At 47.0% G+C, this 17,181-nt stretch overlaps 1 protein-coding gene across 1 annotated transcript; it reads right to left on the bottom strand.

Annotated features, from left to right (window-relative positions):
• Positions 1–4,702: 4,702 nt before the first annotated feature.
• On the bottom strand, positions 4,703–13,350 carry YPEL3 (yippee like 3). Its single transcript, XM_048517254.1, has 5 exons — positions 13,134–13,350; positions 7,996–8,197; positions 6,315–6,358; positions 5,353–5,461; positions 4,703–5,235 (listed from the first exon to the last, which is right to left on the bottom strand). Exons 2-5 carry the CDS (start codon positions 8,110–8,112, stop codon positions 5,146–5,148), a joined length of 360 nt encoding a protein of 119 aa, XP_048373211.1. The 5' UTR covers positions 8,113–8,197; positions 13,134–13,350; the 3' UTR covers positions 4,703–5,145.
• Between the last annotated feature and the right edge of the window lie 3,831 nt (positions 13,351–17,181).

The raw sequence follows: 17,181 nt of genomic DNA, 5'->3' as shown, positions 1-17,181 counted from the left end.
ACGATCCTTTACCTGGGAGTAAGCTCAGTTGCTGGCAATGTGGCTTTCTTCTGAGCAAACCCTCCTAGGGTCGTGATTCACCTGTTGGAAGAGTTGCACGGTTGCTTCAAAGCAAAGCCAACAACTACCACCAAGCTTACTCCCGAGTAACGCACGCCTCGGAGCCAAGCATTTTTCCAAAACTAAAACCTCAGTATTCAGGTTAAATTGCCGTGTTGGCACTTTGCAATAAATAAGTGGTTTGGGGTTGCAGTTTGGGCACTCGGTCTCGAAAAGGTTCGCCATCACTGCCCTAAAGTGTCTTGAATGCTAGAAGGCAGGCAGATGGATGCTCGTTGGAGGTTATAGGAGGAAGGAGTAGTATTTTTAGGACTATGGAGAGCTACCACAGCCCCCCCCCCCCTTTTTTTTTTTGGAATTCAGAACTCTTGGGAAGCATGCTCTTGAAATGCTTGCTAGAGCTCCTGAATTCTGGAGGAAGATTCTGTATTTTTTTTTCTCTTATAGCCAGGCTCATAAAAGGAGTTTCCTTGTTTTGGTGACTCCACCGTTCTGTTGGGGAGAACGCCATGCAGCTAAAAGAGACACCGTTGACAAATCTGCCTTAGATTGCTTTTTCCTTGAATGTTGTTTCTTTAGGAAAAATTGTGTTTGTAGCACCCGTGTGAGTTTTTTGAGTGTGCCGTCTCTCTCCTCCTTCAGGGCAGCCTAGAGCAAAAGCTCCATACTCTATACAAGCAAAGGCTCTATACTTTGACTCCTGTTGCAAAGTCCTCAGGGTGTGATATTTGAGCGCCCTCATGAGCTGTGCTAAGGAAAAGCCTTGTGAAGAAGGAAAGTTATACAGCCCCATCCAGTGCTCCCTGCCCTTGCTGTCCCCTGGCATAGATATCCTTGGGGTGGGCATTTCAGTTAGGAAGGAAGGAGGTGGCGGATGGCTTTCTTCCCTGAGATCTTAAATGCAGAGTGCACTGTGTGTGGAAGGTGTATTTCTTTAGTGAAGTCTTCAGTGCAGGATTGGTCTGGTTACTGTGTGGCATGATAATGTTGGAAATCGGCCCCCTCTGATTTCTGTAATGCTCCTCTTGTACTGTTAGGTGTACAGCTGGATCTACCTGCTGATGAAATCTATATATGTAAAAAGCTAACAGTGACTTTGCTAGTCATGCCCTAACGGCAAAACGGCTGGACGGATCGCCCCCAAATTTCACATGCCGTCCCTCCCTGCTGCGGGCAGGTAATCGGACCTTCAAATCACCAAAAGTCCATACCTGAGCTAGGTAAAACGTCTTTTTCCTGGCGCACCAGGCCATGAAGCTGGTTGTGCTTAACTGTCACCCTTAGAATGTTCGTGCAGCATGTCCGTGTGGCCTGAGGGGTTGGTATGCCCTTAGAATGTTTGCTCAGATGGCCAGAGATGAGCATTGAAAACAGTTAATAGGTAATACTGTTAGGTAATACGAGTGGAAGTGAAACACATACACACTTTGCCGTGTGAGACGTCAGGTGGGGTTCCCCCCCTCACACTCAGGTAACTTTCACTCTCTGTGCCTCACCCACTGCTACCACACAACACACATACTCTCATACATATCCAGCTCACCCTCACACCCCTCACTCTGCTCTCCCTCACATCCAACCACCACTTACCCACTTCCTCACCCATATTCGGCACAGCTCTCTTTTACTAAAAGCGAGCTGGGGTTTGCCTTTTTCTTCTAAGAACATCCGCAAGGTGGGGGCAAACCAACACTACTGGCTCTGCTTCTTTTGCACATGGCCCTTTAAGGACCCAGGGAGCTGGCCTCAATCTGAGCATCTCACCACCCTGCCTCTGCTGCCTGACTGGGACAGCTTCCTTGCCCCAGCTCTGCCTTACCCAAGCCAGGACTGTGCATGTCAACCAGCCGCATGGACAGTGGGATTCGCACTCTGGACAGTTCCGTTGTGGAATGGAAAGGGTTACCTTATACTAAAAAAACAAGACACCACCATATAACGATGTGAATTGAAAAGGGAAAGAGGGATTCCATTTGACCACCTCAAAAGGCTATGCTGCGGATCATTGGACTTGGATGGACATCTGTGTGGGTTGCGGACTGTGATGAGAAGGACAATTGCCACAGCAATGTGTGGCCGGGCCCCGCTAGTACCATATATTTTCCATGGTATTTGTGGATTTCAGGAGTGCAGTGAAATCAGGCAGATTCCTTGATATCTTCCCTCTTGATGGGATGAAAAGCCGGTTCCCATTTGATTACCTTCCACGATGTTCCTTCCTTTCTTTCACATGCTCATCCTATCTTAATCTAACAAGTGCGGATGTCTGACCATGTGAACTGAGTATCATATCGGAGTACCCTATGACCATGTGAACTGAGTATCATATCTCCTTGCCTAGCAACATCTACTAGGATAGTGAGTGGACTTCTTTGTGGACACACAAGTTTTGCAAGAAACGTGAACAGTCTCTAGAGCAATGGTTCTCAACCTGTGGGTCGCAACCCCTTTGGGGGTCAAATGACCCTTTCACGGGGTCGCCTAAGGCTCTCTGCATCAGTGTTCTCCATCTGTAAAATGGATAAATATTAGGGTTGAGGGTCACCACAACATGAGGAACTGTATTAAAGGGTCCTGGCATTAGGAAGGTTGAGAACCACTGCTCTAGAGTCTAGTCATCCAAGCTACGCTACCCCTGAATATGGAAGTTCTACTTTATGGAAACAAACAGTGCATGACACCTTGTTGGCCACTGCTGGAAAATAGAAAAAGTGGACTGGGTGGGTTTTTGATCTACTCCAGCAAGACAGTTCTTATTCTGCAAACGCTCAGTCATTGACATAAGACAAAGAAATGGAACCTTTTGTTTGCTGAATTAGAAAGTGTGTTTTCAAGTTCCTTTGCAAACAATAATGTTGGCTAGTGATAATAATCTTTGCTAGTGATTTCTTGGTAGGGACATAACGTATAGCTGATTACGGGCTGTTAATCCACAATTTGCCCTGGCTAGGATGGCCCAGGCTGGGCCAGTTTTATCAGATCTTGAAAGCTAAGCTCGATTGGCCCTGGTGAGGAAGAAGAGAAGGAAGAGGAAGGAGAAGGAGGTTTGGATTTATATCCCCTCTTTCTCTCATGTAGGGGCTTACAATCTCCTTTCCCTTCCTCCATCACAACACCCTGTGAGGTGAGTGGGATTGAGTGAAGAACTGTAACTAGCCCAAGGTTGCCCGGCTGGCACGTGTTGGAGTACACAGGCTAATCTAGTTCACCAGATAAGCCTCCACAACTCAAGTGGCAGAGTGGAGAATCAAACCCAGTTCTCCAGATTAGAATGCACTTGTTCTTATCCACTACACCACGCTGGCTCTTGAATGGGAGACCACCAAGGAAGTCTGGAGCTTCTGCACAAAGACAGGAAATGGCAAATCAATTCTGAACGTCTCTTTCCTTGGGTCTCCATGTGCTGGCTGTGACTTGAAGCACTTCCCACAACCAGACAGTAGGTGGGGCTCTTGAGCATTGCAGCTTCAGACAAAATAACTCTTGCGGAGGGAAATCAGGCCTTCTCTGAGGATGTGTATTCTTGTAAATATGATGGTTCTGACTTGGGAGCATTCTGGGGCCGGCGCTGTCACCAGGATCTCTAGCTAAGCATTTAAGAGGTAGGAAGGGAAACTTTGACTGCATAAGCCGGCTGAGCCCTTGTTCCCACTCCTTACTGTAATACACTCTGCACCTCTTTAATCCTCTGGGATTTGGAATGCCACAGTTTTGGATGGCGTTAGTGATGGGGAAGAGCTCAAAATGGCAGGAGAGGAAATTGTACATGGGGTGAACTCTCTGGTAAAAGAGGAAGTGAAGTTGGGTAGGTGAAGTTGGGTAGAAAGTACTTTGCCTTAAAGCAGGGGTCTTCAAACTATGGCCCTCCAGATGTTCATAGACTACAATTCCCATCAGCCCTATCACTTGGCCATGCTGGCAGGGGCTGATGGGAATTGTAGTTCATGAACATCTGGAGGGCCATAGTTTGAAGACCCCTGCCTTAAAGGCTTTAATGTTTCAATGGGGCAAAGATTATGCTTGAACTTCTAAGTTAGGGGTGTCCAGCCTATGGCGCTCCATGCTGGCAGGGCCTGGTGGGAATTGTGGTCCATGAACATCTGGAGTGCCATAGGTTGGACACCCCTGTTCTAAGTGGTACTGTGCCTGCCTGCCAGCCTGGGAGTTGCTGTCCCTCAGTCTATTGAAAAATTGCTAGCCTCAAGGTGGGGAAACCTAAATGTATCATTTGCTCTTTGTTTACGTTACGTAAAACATTTATATGCTGCCTTTCCACCCAAATAGGATCCACAAGGCTCCCTTCTGATGAGAAGGGGACCTTAGACAATGCTGAAATCTGCTGTCTGATACAAGACTTCAGGGTTGAGGTATGGCTAGCTATTTTTCAGACTTGCTTTGGCTTGGGCTCCATTCCTACTCGGTTCTTGAGCAGAGAGACAACCTGCACAAACGTTTGGCCAGTGGAATAATCAGTAATGGCTCTTGCTCTAGCAACTTGCCTTGAAAACCTACTAGTTCACCATCAATTGGCTGTGACTTGACAGCACTTTACACACAGACCTAAGACTGGGATAGCCAGTAAATCCCCTTACCGACAGACTCTTGTACTGGTGACAGCACCCCCGCTGTAGGAGAAAAAGCATCACTTCAGTTCTTTTATTTATATTTATATATATATAATACACACTCACAAAGCCACAAATACTGTACAGCCCTTGCCTTCCCCCTTCCACTATACAATGACTGTCATTATTTTTGAATACACACTCTGTACAACAAACCCCACACTCCTCCCCCTCCCCAACCCTGCTTGCACACTGCCCCGGCCTAGGTGTCTCTGTGCGCTGCCTCCGTTCGCCACGCAAGGGCATCATAGCTGAGCCGTGGGTGTGGCCTCCCACCCAGCAGAAGCTCCGCCTCCTCCTTCACAACTCAGATGCATTCAGAGGTGATTTGGGTGGCAGCCCATTGGTTGGGAAGGCAGAGGCAAGTGTTGTGGAAATAGTCATTTCTTAGGCTCCGCCTTCTACATGTCATTAGCCAAAGGGGGCAAGATCTTGCTTCGTTCCCATTGCCCCTCTTGTTTCAATCCCAACCATTATCCTTGATCATGTGGTTGAGTTCAATGATGTATTTCCCTTCTTTGTATTTCTGGCTGGTCTCGAAGGCTTGTTCCTGCAGGACACAAGAATGGAAAGGGCGCTGAAGGATATGTAGGCTCTCTTAAAGCTGTGCACTAGATGTAAGACTGGAAGGTAGAAATTAGGTGTAAGGTGGCAGGTAGAAACTCACATATTTCCATCCAAGTGTGGTTTTGCAGTTCTCACAGTAGATGTCAGCCACAGCGTGTAGACCTGTCAGAAGAACCCGTTCTTCAGCTGGGCCACATCCAACATTTACTCTGTAGAGCCAAGAAAAAAAGAGACAGCTGGTGAGGAAAGGGTGGGACTAGGACTGGGAAATGGGTTCCGATCTCTGCTCAGCCATGAAGCTACCTGGGTAACAATGGACCTGTCACTCTCTCTCAGCTTAACCTGCCACGCAGGGATGTCACTGCCCTGAACCCCTTGGAAGAAGGGCAGAAGAGAGATAGACAGAGAAAGAAATGGAGTTGAGGGACACAGTGTCTCTGGCAATGTCTGTCATCCCTTACCCATAATCCCTGTTGCTTTCCTAGTCTGAGTTCTTCCTTGCCCTTAAATCAGTGAAGGCCTCAAGCTTCGCTTGGGTAGCCTCACAGGTTCAAACTTGACATCTTCTTGCCAGGGAGCATGAAAGATGGGGTTCAAGGCTGGGTTGATGGCAGAGCAGTTTAAATGCTGTGGTTGCTTTCATGAAAGCTCACCTCTAGTGGTTCCCTCCCTGTTTAGGAACTCCTCCCTGTTCCTAAGCCTGCTGCTTTGCACATTTTGGGAGAAGGGGGAGAATCCAGCCTACCACCTCTTTTGCGCCCCCCCCCCCGCCCCCCAAGTCTGATGCAAAAATCTTTCCTTCTACTGGGATAGGTCCTCCCTTATTCCAATGTCAACAAATATCCCAGTGGACAAAATTGGGGTTCAAACTAGATTGGTAAAGTTTGGCATCTATCTCTTCGATGTGCCAGCCTACTTGCAGAGGGGACCATGCCTTCCACACTGAGAACCAGGCTGTTGGCAGAACAACTGGAGCCCCCAGCTAGGCTGGGATCGAGCATAGATGCTTTCTCACAGACTGCTTGTAGCTGCCCTCTGACCAGAGTTTCCTGCGATACTCACACAGAGTTGAATAAATATGCCCGGCCTTGGCTTCCTTGAAAAGACTGTAATGACAAGAAGACAGGGGGAACAGCTTTAAGCAAATACCTCCATGGCTCTTTGCTTCCCCCTCCCCCTCGCAAGATTCTTCATTCTCACCACAGTCATGACCTGTGACACCCCCCCACAGACTTTTGTCTATTCAGTGCTCAGAGCTCAAGTCCCAGCTCCTCTGCTGCACTTCCTTGTTTGTTCTCTGTGTTACTTTCAGGCACACCCCATCTCTGCGGGCTGAATTCAGTTTAATCATTAATCAACCAGCAGCTGAAACCTGTTGGCCTTGCACACTCTCAGCCACGAGGGTGTGGATGCCATGGGCAAGAATCAACAAGCCCCCTTGAGAGGACTGTCAAACCCAGGAAAACAAGTATCCTGCTTCCTTACTGTGTACCAGATTCCACCCCTCCGTTGCCTGCCTTTATTCTTCAGTTCCGACGACCTCCCCCATCCTTTACGTACTAGAAAAACATTACAATAGTTTTGTTTTTAATTGTGCTTCCCTGGTGTATGATCCAGCAGTTGGGGATTGCTCCAGTCCTTCCTTGATCTTGCTCATCTGTTAGAAGCTAAATAGCTCACCGTGACATCGAGGGACTTCTAGGTCTATGTTCTCCCCTACTGGGGAAATAAATGTGTCTTGGAGACTTCTCCAAGATCCTCCACTCCTTACTAGAGATCCAGGCAAAGCAGCCTGGTGCTGCAGGTTTGAACTGCATCACTGGAACATAAGAACATAAGAACTAGCCTGCTGGATCAGATCAGAGTCCATTTAGTCCAGCACTCTGCTACTCGCAGTGGCCCACCAGGTGCCTTTGGGAGCTCACATGCAGGATGTGAAAGCAATGGCCTTCTGCGGCTGTTGTTCCCAATCACCTGGTCTGTTAAGGCATTTGCAATCTGAGATCAAGGAGGATCAAGATTGGTAGCCATAGATCGACTTCTCCTCCATAAATCTGTCCAAGCCCCTTTTAAAGCTATCCAGGTTAGTGGCCATCACCACCTCCGGTGGCAGCATATTCCAAACACCAGTCACACGTTGCGTGAAGAAGTGTTTTCTTTTATTAGTCCTAATTCTTCCCCCCAGCATTTTCAATGAATGCCCCCTGGTTCTAGTATTGTGAGAAAGAGAGAAAAATTTCTCTCTGTCAACATTTTCTACCCCATGCATAATTATATAGACTTCAATCATATCCCCCCTCAGCCGTCTCCTCTCCAAACTAAAGAGTCCCAAACGCTGCAGCCTCTCCTCATAAGGAAGGGGTGCAGTGGATAAAAGAAATCATGCTGAGAAATCACAGCACAAATCCTGCCTCTGTCACAGACTACCCAGAGCCCCACATCCATTATCTCCCTGCCTTTGCTCCCTAGCTGTAAACTGTGAACAACAATGACCTACCTATCAGGGTTGTTATGATGACAAGATTATAAATGTCTCTTTGAAAGTGCACGACACATAATAACCTTCATTAGGGTTAAGATGCTGTGCATAAGATTTCCTTAATGATAAAGGTTTTTTTAATTTTTTATTAGCTTTGCTATACCACTTCTGGTTTGTTTGTTTGTTTGTAGACCCAACTGACAGAGAAGATGTGATGTCTGTCAGGGATAACCTGGTACTCTTCTGTTTTGTTGTTGTTTTTACCTTGGAGATAAGATCGTCGTGGTTGGCCAGGTGTGCCCGGCAGTGCACACAGCTGTAGCGTCGGTGGCAGTTGTCCAGATAGGCTTGAAAGGTTTTGGGTTTGGACAGCCTCACCATTGTGGTGGGGTCACAAAATGAAGAGAGAAGCCGCTGGAGAGTTGCGAAGAATGCACAGTCCCCGGGCGGGGAAGCTGGAAATGCCCTAAGAGAGAGGAGGGATGCGATCAGCAGAGCATGAGAATGCTTGACACAGGTGGAGTAGCTTGAAGGGACAGGATTTTTGGATTCTCAGGGGAATAAGTTAGAGCCAGGAAGGTTAGGAGTTGAGAGGACTGGATTCGGTTTCCTAGGTCTCATTGTTGGCGAAATACTGTCAAACCAGTCTGGTATCTAAACCAAAACAGTACCATGTGCTCTGCCTCCCAAGGCAGCTTCTAGGAGGTTCAGCCTGTAATAAACCCAGAGATGTAGGTCAATGCAGATAATCTCGTGATGGAGAAGTATTACCCAGAATAGAATACAAGCGCCCTAGCTCACCCATGCTGCCTCGCTGCAAAGAACCTCCCGTCCTCTTTCCTATAATGCTGGCACTCTGACGCCCACTAGATGCGCCACCTTTCTATTTTTGAACCACCTAGGAATCCTCGGCTTCCAAATCCCTTCATTTCTCTCCCCTCGGCCATTAGAGGCAGTAGTTCTGGCACTTTGACAAGGAAAAAAAATATGTAGAACAAACTTTTCATTGTATCAACATACGACAAACTTCCCCTATTTTGAGACCTGCCACCCACTCCCAAGAAGGCAGGTTTCCAAAGAAAAGCTCTTTTGTGTTCAGGAACACTTTAGAGGGGGGAAATTATGGATGGACGGGGTGGTGTCGGTAAAATGCAGTGCCCAGTTAGGGTGGGATTGTTGAAGGATAAATACAGGAAGAAGCAAACAGTTTGCAGAAGGGTATCAAGGAGGAGGAGGAGGAAAAGAGCTGGTGAATAGGGCTAAAAACATGTAGTTATAAAAAGATGGAAAACTCGGAACATATATTATTTGAATGCTCATACTATGATGAGATACGTTGGATGCTTCTGTCCTTTGACCAGACAGACACTCCTTTGGCTAAGAAGGAAAAGGTTAAAATACTGTTATCAGATACCAATAAAAATCTAACGTATTCTGTTGCCAAGTTTGCCTGGATATCGAGTAAAATCAGGAAGGCCCGACAGAGCACTACTGGCTCTGCCAGCTAATCCTTATTATTAATTATTATTAGATTGACCTTCCACTCATTATCTTGAGCTGATGTTCTGAGTTCCTGAGGTCTATTATCTGCATTTTGTTAACTGTTTTAATCTGTATATTTGTAATATCTGTAAATTTTATGATTTTAATTCTTTTGGATCTTGCTGGTCAATGACCGTAAATAAACTATGTATGTATAAAAAGATGGCAGGAATGAAGGAGAGCCTATAACGTAAGCCGTGAATGAGTGCAGAAGGGCAGTTTGAAAAGACAGGGAGAGGCCAAGAGGGAAGGACTGTCAGGAAGATAATGCAAAGAAGAGATCGAACTGATGAGCAGAGGGAATAGTGTAAAGGAAGAGGCAGACAACTATAGAATTAATGGTCAGAGAAACTGGAACAGCCAAATGAATGCGGAAGACAGACTCATGCAGAAACCTTTGGAGTAGTCCAGGAGAGAGTCAGGGAACAATCACTAGTGCAGGGGAAAGAGAGCTTATGAAAATGCAGTGGCTTTAGTGTATTCTGCACAGGAGGGAGGGGGGGGGGTGCCAGGGGAGAAGGCAAAGGAAGAACCTTCTGCAAGGAGACTGGAAGCTTCCTTTACAAAGGGAGGCGGTCGGCTGGGGCGGAGGGGGAAAAGTCTGGAACACGATGAGGGGGAGGAAAAGAGAGGCGGCTCCTTGAAAGCCAAGCGAGTCAACCAACCGAGCCTGCGGGCAAGGGAACGCTGACTTGGAAAGAACCAGGCTGTGTTTTTGCCTCTGAAAACAAAAAGAAGATTCTGTATTCTCTGGCACTAGGGGAGATTTGGGAGATCTCTGCGGCGCAGTCTTCAGATGATCCTGCACTCACACACCCCACCCCACCCCGGTTTTCTACTTCCGCTTTAAAATGCTGTCTTCCGTGCCATTGCTGATGCTAGATCTGAGGTCCCCTCCCCTAGCAAAAGCACCACCTGGGGGAAGGGGCTGGTCATTTCCTTAGATCAGTGATGGCGAATCTATGGCACGGGTGCCAGAGGTGGCACTCAGAGCCCTCTCTGTGGGCACGCGCAAACAGAGCCCCCCCCCCCCACACACATCTAGGCTGGCCTGGGCCACTGGGCTGGATTATTAGCATTAAACCTAAGACCTAGTTTTGGGGAAGCAGTGTAGGCAACCCTGTTAAGCGCTGTTAAACCCCACTGATTTTCATGCAAAGAACTAAAGTGCACTCCTTTACCTGGGAGGAAGCTCGGCAATAGGGCTTGCTTCTGAGTAAACCTTCCTAGGGTCGTGATACACCCCGTTGGAAGAGTTGCATGGTTGCTTCAAAACAAAGCCACTGACTACAAAGCAAAGCCACCAAGCGTACTCCTGAGTAACGCGCGCCTTGGAGCTAACCGTTTTTTCTAAACGAAATCCTCAGTATTCAGGTTAAATTGCCGTGTGGGCACTTTGCGATAAATAAGTGGGTTTTGGGTTGCAATTTGGGCGCTCGGCCTCGAAAAGGTTCGCCATCACTGCCTTAGATGTTTGTGTGGGTCTCCTGTTTTTCCTAGCTGTTGATAAGATATGTGTTGATAAGGAAGAAACAAAGGGCAACACAGGCATAGAGATCAGTGTGGTCTAGTGGCTGGGCTGTCAGACCAAAACCTGGATTCACGTTGCCACTAGCCATTTTTTCTAAGTTGGCAGTCATTTTTTTCCCCAGCCTAACCTATCTCACAAGGGTCTTCTGAAGATAAAATGTAGGAGAGCATCCCTGAACTCCTCAGAGGAAGAGTGGAATAAAATTATTTGCATAAAACAATGTCCTGGAGTATACTAGGTGTCTGCACAGGAATGCTAAACAAATTTTGTCCCATTACTAGATGACATATGCTAAGTACAGGCAATCTTATTGGTGATTAGGACTCAGCCTGGATCCTCATTATAGGATAATAGAATTAACCGTTATCGTAACCCAATATGGAAGAACCTTACTAGTTAGCGAGACAGTAAATATCCATTTGATTAATTGTAAGAAATACAGTGCACCAAACATGATAATGATAAGGCGAAGTCTGTTGTAGCCTGGTGGAAGGATAGAAGGATATGGAATGCCTGACAGAAATGAGTTTGAGCTTAACTTCCATAATAAGTTGTTTGATATGTTAAGATCAACAAAGAAGAAGAAAAGAAGAAGAGTTGGATTTATATCCCCCCTTTCTCTCCTATAGGAGATTCAAAGGAGCTTACAAACTCCTTTCCCTTCCCCCCTCTCCCCCAAACACCCTGTGAGGTAGGTGGGGCTGAGATTGCTCAGAAGAACTGTGACTAGCCTAAGGTCACCCAGCTGGCATGTGTTGGAGTGCACAGGCTAATTAGGGACTTGCTTTAATATGATAGGAAATACAGACAATTGCATGCCACTGGTTCTGTGTGACAAGGGATTTTCTTAAGGTGGTTTAATACAGGAGATCTATAAATAGATATTCAATCTTCTATGAGGGCACAGGGTCCATTCTTGATCCTGCTTTTCTGATTTCTGGGTCCAATATGTCTGCTTGTGATTAAATAAGGACATTTTAAGTGCCAGAATACAAAATACAGGCTTGGTAGTAAACTATTGTTGGTGCTTTCTGCGGTAATCAACCTTTTCCTGTGGGAAGCTGGGGATGAGTATAGGTGACACGTGATTTTGAGGCTATCCAGTACTTGGGAAAACATGGTCCGTGTTATACAATAGCCTACCTTCTAAGAAATATGGGTTAATAGACTATAGGGGAGGAGCTCATGAAAGCAAGTCCTCTCAAACATTAGACGGTAAGCCAAGCTAATTATTATCAGAGTGATCGGTTACGTATTTAATAATATCTGATCCTAATCTGTTAAATAAGAAAACTATAATAAATATGCAGGAGAAGGGAATGAAGACTCAGGAGGTGAAACAGTTGCAAAAATTGGGTCCTGTCAGTTGAAATTTTAGTTTGGATTCTATGTTGCAAGGAAATGACTGCCTTCTAACAAAACAGGAACATGCCAGAGTTGTAATTTCCCCGATGGACCTACTTAGACAAAATGTTTTCTACTGGTTTAATCGGTTATAAAGGCACATTTCAGAATCTATATAATATAGAAAAGACCGGCAGAAGATTATTTTTTTTACCTAGCACTGAAAAAAAATCAGAATTCTAATTTGTTTGGTTTCAAGCCTGTAAAATCCTCACCTGTCAGCTGTTGAAATTTAGGGCTAGGAAAACCAAATGTCCCTCTGCAGTTTGAAGCTTGCAGTCGTGAGATTCTGGGAAATACGGTAGTGTATTTGCTGTTTCAGGCCATAAAGATATGGGTGAGGTAACCCACCCTTCATAAACAGTCCAGTAGCGGCGACTCCATTTGATTTGGCTCAGCGCCTCCAATCAATACAGAGCTGGCCATGTATTCTAGGGAACAACAACAGTGCAGGCGGCTCGAGCCAAGACGGGTGCCATATTACCTTGAATTATAGGATCTCTAAAAAGATATCTGTAGCTTTCCCACCCCGACGATGGTATATGAGCCGCTGAAATACACATAATGTATATAAACAGTTGACAGAAGGTTTTTTTAACCTAGCATTTTACGTGGCATATTATATGGAGGGGGCACATTGGCCTTCTTGGATCCTGATTTTAAAATAATTCACACGGTGGGTCAAAGTACATGCAAGTATTTTGAAAACAAGAGAGGCGAAAGGTAACAACCAACGAGCCTTGTTTGGAGCGGTAAAACGAACCGGCCTGATGTACATTTTGTCCTTTATTGTTTACCAGATCTTTTCTTTGTCTTAATAGCAAGATAGAAGACAGTTTTGCGCCACAATGAGATGCCTGCCATCGGCCCCTGCGGTCACCTGCCTGAATGCCTAGCAAGAACAAGCGACCCACCATAATCTTACCTGGCAGGAGAGAAATGCAGAAGGACCCCCTTCTTTGGATGAATCCTCTTCGCCCTCCCGATGCACGCCTGCGTAGGGTCGAGAGAGTGTCGGGGCAGCTTTGTCAGAGGGGAGGCACCCTGCGGAGAGACCAGCAGGCCCCCCGAAAAGCGCCAGCTGGAAGTCTAGACTTCCTCTTGTTTACAAACCAAAGCTGGGAAACAAAGGTGTCTCCTCCCCTTCCCCCCCCTCCTTTCTGCGGGCTTCCCCCTTTGCGCCTTCCTCTTTCCAGCCAGCCAATGAGAGGAGAGTATGCAAATAGACTGCAGAACTTTAAAAGGGGAGGGGAAACCCGTCAGCTGGTGCAAGTGTTGGTGGGCGGAGAAATGGGGATGCAAAGGCTTGTGCTGGGGTGTGCGTCAGCCTGCCGTGGGAATAGGTGGAGCTCAGGACATTGAATGCCTCTGAGCATAAGCCGAGTTCTCTCTCCTGAAGCAAGCTTCCATATCGGAAACCCTTAACTTTTCAGGCATCTCTGAAGCCAATGTGTCCCTATTCCTGATTCAGTGAGGATTTCTCTACCCACAATACCAAAACCAGAGAGTTCCAACCTGGCTCTTACGAATTCCAGAGAGGTAGGCTGTCCCCAATGTTTTCCAGCCAGGAACTTCAAAGGAAAACTCCGGTTGTGAAATGGCTGAATTAGAATCCATCAAGTGTTGTGTGTGCCCCCCTTTTCTAAGTGGCGAGAAGTTCTGCACTTCTCCTGGTTGATTCCCATTAGAGCCCTAGAGACTTGTGTTTTTATTAACAAATATACAGATAGGATACCCACGAAGGCACAGAGGTAGTTTAGTCTGGGAAAGAGGAGGCCGAGGGGGACATGATTGTGCTCTTTAAGTATTTGAAAGGCTGTAACTTAGAGGAAGCTGTTCCTGTTGGCAGCGGAGGGTAGGACTACTAGAATCTGAGCACTGAGGCTTTGACCTCTCTTCAAGCAGTGTCTTGATTCCCCCAAAAGAGGTTTAGAATCTTTACTCAAGACAGAGATAATAACACAGTAATGAGGCAATAATACATGAGAGCCCAGGGGGTATAGTGGTTAGAGTATCGGACTAAGATCCAGGAGGACAAGGTTCAGATTCCTGGGGCACTTCCGCACATGTGGAATAATCCAATCCACTCTCACCATTGTGTGCAAGTGGATTTTGCTATTTTGCACAGTAAAATCCAGCTGCAAAGTGCATTGGAAGTGGATTGGAAGTGCATTATTCTGCATGTGCGGAAGTGCCTCTGTTTTGCCTTGGATGTTTACTGTGTAACTTTGGACCACACACACACACAGCCAGCCTAACCTGCCTCACAGGGTACTTGAGTAGATAAAATAGAGGGGAGAAGAATTACGTAAGCTGCCTTGGGCTCCTATTGGACAGAAAGGTGGGGTATAAGTGGGGTAAATAAATAACTAAAATAATATAGCAATACTGCAATATTATATTTGGGCAAAGTTACTCAGTCGAGGGCCAAACATTTTCATCAGTTCTTCCCACCCCTGGCCTTACAGATTTTGTTGAAATAATCTGGGATAATTCAATTGACAATCTCAAGCGTTGTTAACATAGTAATTTATCTCATCAATTTTTTTTGCATGACTAATTTCATACTGCACCTGTGATGAGTCCTTTGTTACCCATCTATTTATGAAACTCGAGATGTCACGAGAGAGTGGGAAGTGAGAGCACAGTAGCGTAATGTAATCCAATTAACTCAGCTACATATCCCGTATTCCATTTTAAGTCTTCAGGATTGACGGCTTCTCCGTCATGCCCCGAGACATCATTCTATCCCCTCCCTTTTTTTGCATTGAACATCTAGCGTGACGAAGAGTTCCGAGGAACTGAAAAGGCTGCACAAGGTTTCATGATATTTTGGTTGGTCTGGAGCAGCAGTGGCGTAGGAGGTTAAGAGCTCGTGCATCTAATCTGGAGGAACCGGGTTTGATTCCCAGCTCTGCCGCCTGAGCTGTGGAGGCTTATTTGGGGAATTCAGATTAGCCTGTGCACTCCCACACACGCCAGCTGGGTGACCTTGGGCTAGTCACAGTTCTTCGGAGCTCTCTCAGCCCCACCCGCCTCATAGGGCAGTGATGGCGAACCTCTGGCACGGGTGCCAGAGGTGGCACTTGGAGCCCTCTCTGTGGGCACGCGCACACAGTTCGTAATGTGGGGGGCGGAAAATCACCTCCTCACACACACACACACATCTAGGCTGGCCTGGGCCACTGAGCACGACATGTGTGCACCGCGGTGAGCAGGGAGGACTGGTGCCTGTCCTCCAGGTGGCTGCTGCCCGAGGGGTGGGGGAGCGCAGAAGAGGCAGAGATGCTAGAGAGGCAGAGAGCAGTGTGCGCGGGACTTGCTGGAGGCTAGAGCAGGCTGGCTCCTGTTCGACCGGGTGGGGCGGAGGAAGAGGGAGCCAACCGTTTTTTTCTAAACTAAAACCTCAGCATTCAGGTTAAATTGCTGGGTTGGCACTTTGCGATAAATAAGTGGGGTTTGGGTTGCAATTTGGGCACCCGGTCTCAAAAAGGTTCGCCATCACTGTCATAGGGTGTTTGTTGGGGGGGGGGGGGGGGGGAAGGGAAAGGAGATTGTAAGCCCCTGTGAGTCTCCTACAGGAGAGAAACAGGGTATAAGAGCAGCAGTGGCGTAGTGGCTCAGAGCAGGTGCGCTCTGATCTGGAGGAACCGGGTTTGATTCCCAGCTCTGCCGCCTGAGCTGTGGAGGCTTATTTGGGGAATTCAAATTAGCCTGTACACTCCCACACACGCCAGCTGGGTGACCTTGGGCTAGTCACAGCTTCTCGGAGCTCTCTCAGCCCCACCTACCTCACAGGGTGTTTGTTGTGAGGGGGAAGGGCAAGCCCCTTTGTGTCTCCTGCAGGAGAGAAAAGGGGGATATAAATCCAAACTCTTCTTCTTCTTCTTAATAAACAGGTTTCACATTACTGTGTTTTTTTTCTATAGCCAACAGGGCAACCCACAGTCTTTGCCTCTTATCTCCTGGTTGCCTGTTGACCTCTATGAAGTCATAGCCTTAATCCAATCTTGTATAATTTCTAATTGAAATATCTGAATAACTTTCAGCTCAGGAGCAGCAGCGGCGTAGTGGTTAAGAGCAGGTGTACTCTAATCTGGAGGAACCAGGTTTGATTCCCCGCTGTGCTGCCTGAGCTGTGGAGGCTCATCTGGGGAATTCAGATTAGCCTGTGCACTCCAACACACGCCAACTGGGTGACCTTGGGGTGGTCACAGTTCTTCTGAGCTCTCTCAGCCCCACCTACCTCACAGGGTGTTTGTTGTGAGGGGGGAAGGGCAAGGAGATTGTAAACCCCTTTGAGTCTCCTATAGGAGAGAAAGGGGGGATACCAATCCAACTCTTCTTCTTCTCCTCCTCCTCCTCCTCCTCTTCCTCTTCATTGGTGTATTATGTCTGTGAGTCTCTTGTGTCAAAATGAAGCTTGGCAATTGACAGGTTGTTAGGGCATGTCATAGAGATGATCTGCAGGTGCCAGGGATATATTAAATTGGCCAAGGCTTATTTCAGGGTGCAAAGTCCCCCGTTCTTTATGTGTAGGTGTGTCAGCAGTGGGCATGGGGGCATCCTGTGTAGACTGCTTCACCAGAAATGAAGCTTTGCCCTCAACAAAGCCAGGCATTTATGGCAGAAATATTATGGGGTAGGTATAGATCAGGTAGAATGGCCTGAAACAAACATGAGCCTGATGAATGTGAGTCTGCGAACCAGAAATCAACCCAGCTTTGTTTTATATGTGTGTATAAGTAAGGAGATCAGGGGACTTTCAGAGTTCCTGCAGGGCCTGTAAGACAGACCTGTTCCGCCAGGCATTTGACCAGCCTGGTTAAGAACATCGCGCCCGTTCCATTTGGCCTCCCGTGGGGAGGGGGGAGGGACATGACACCATCTAATGCTATATGGTTCCTGGTTTTATTGAGTGATTTAGTTTTTATACTGTGTTTTAAAGCTGTTTTTTATATTATGGTTGTTCA

The sequence above is a fragment of the Sphaerodactylus townsendi genome, linkage group LG15 (assembly GCF_021028975.2).
Source record: "Sphaerodactylus townsendi isolate TG3544 linkage group LG15, MPM_Stown_v2.3, whole genome shotgun sequence".
Taxonomy (NCBI): domain Eukaryota; kingdom Metazoa; phylum Chordata; class Lepidosauria; order Squamata; family Sphaerodactylidae; genus Sphaerodactylus; species Sphaerodactylus townsendi.
This window is presented reverse-complemented; position numbering and strand designations above follow the sequence as displayed.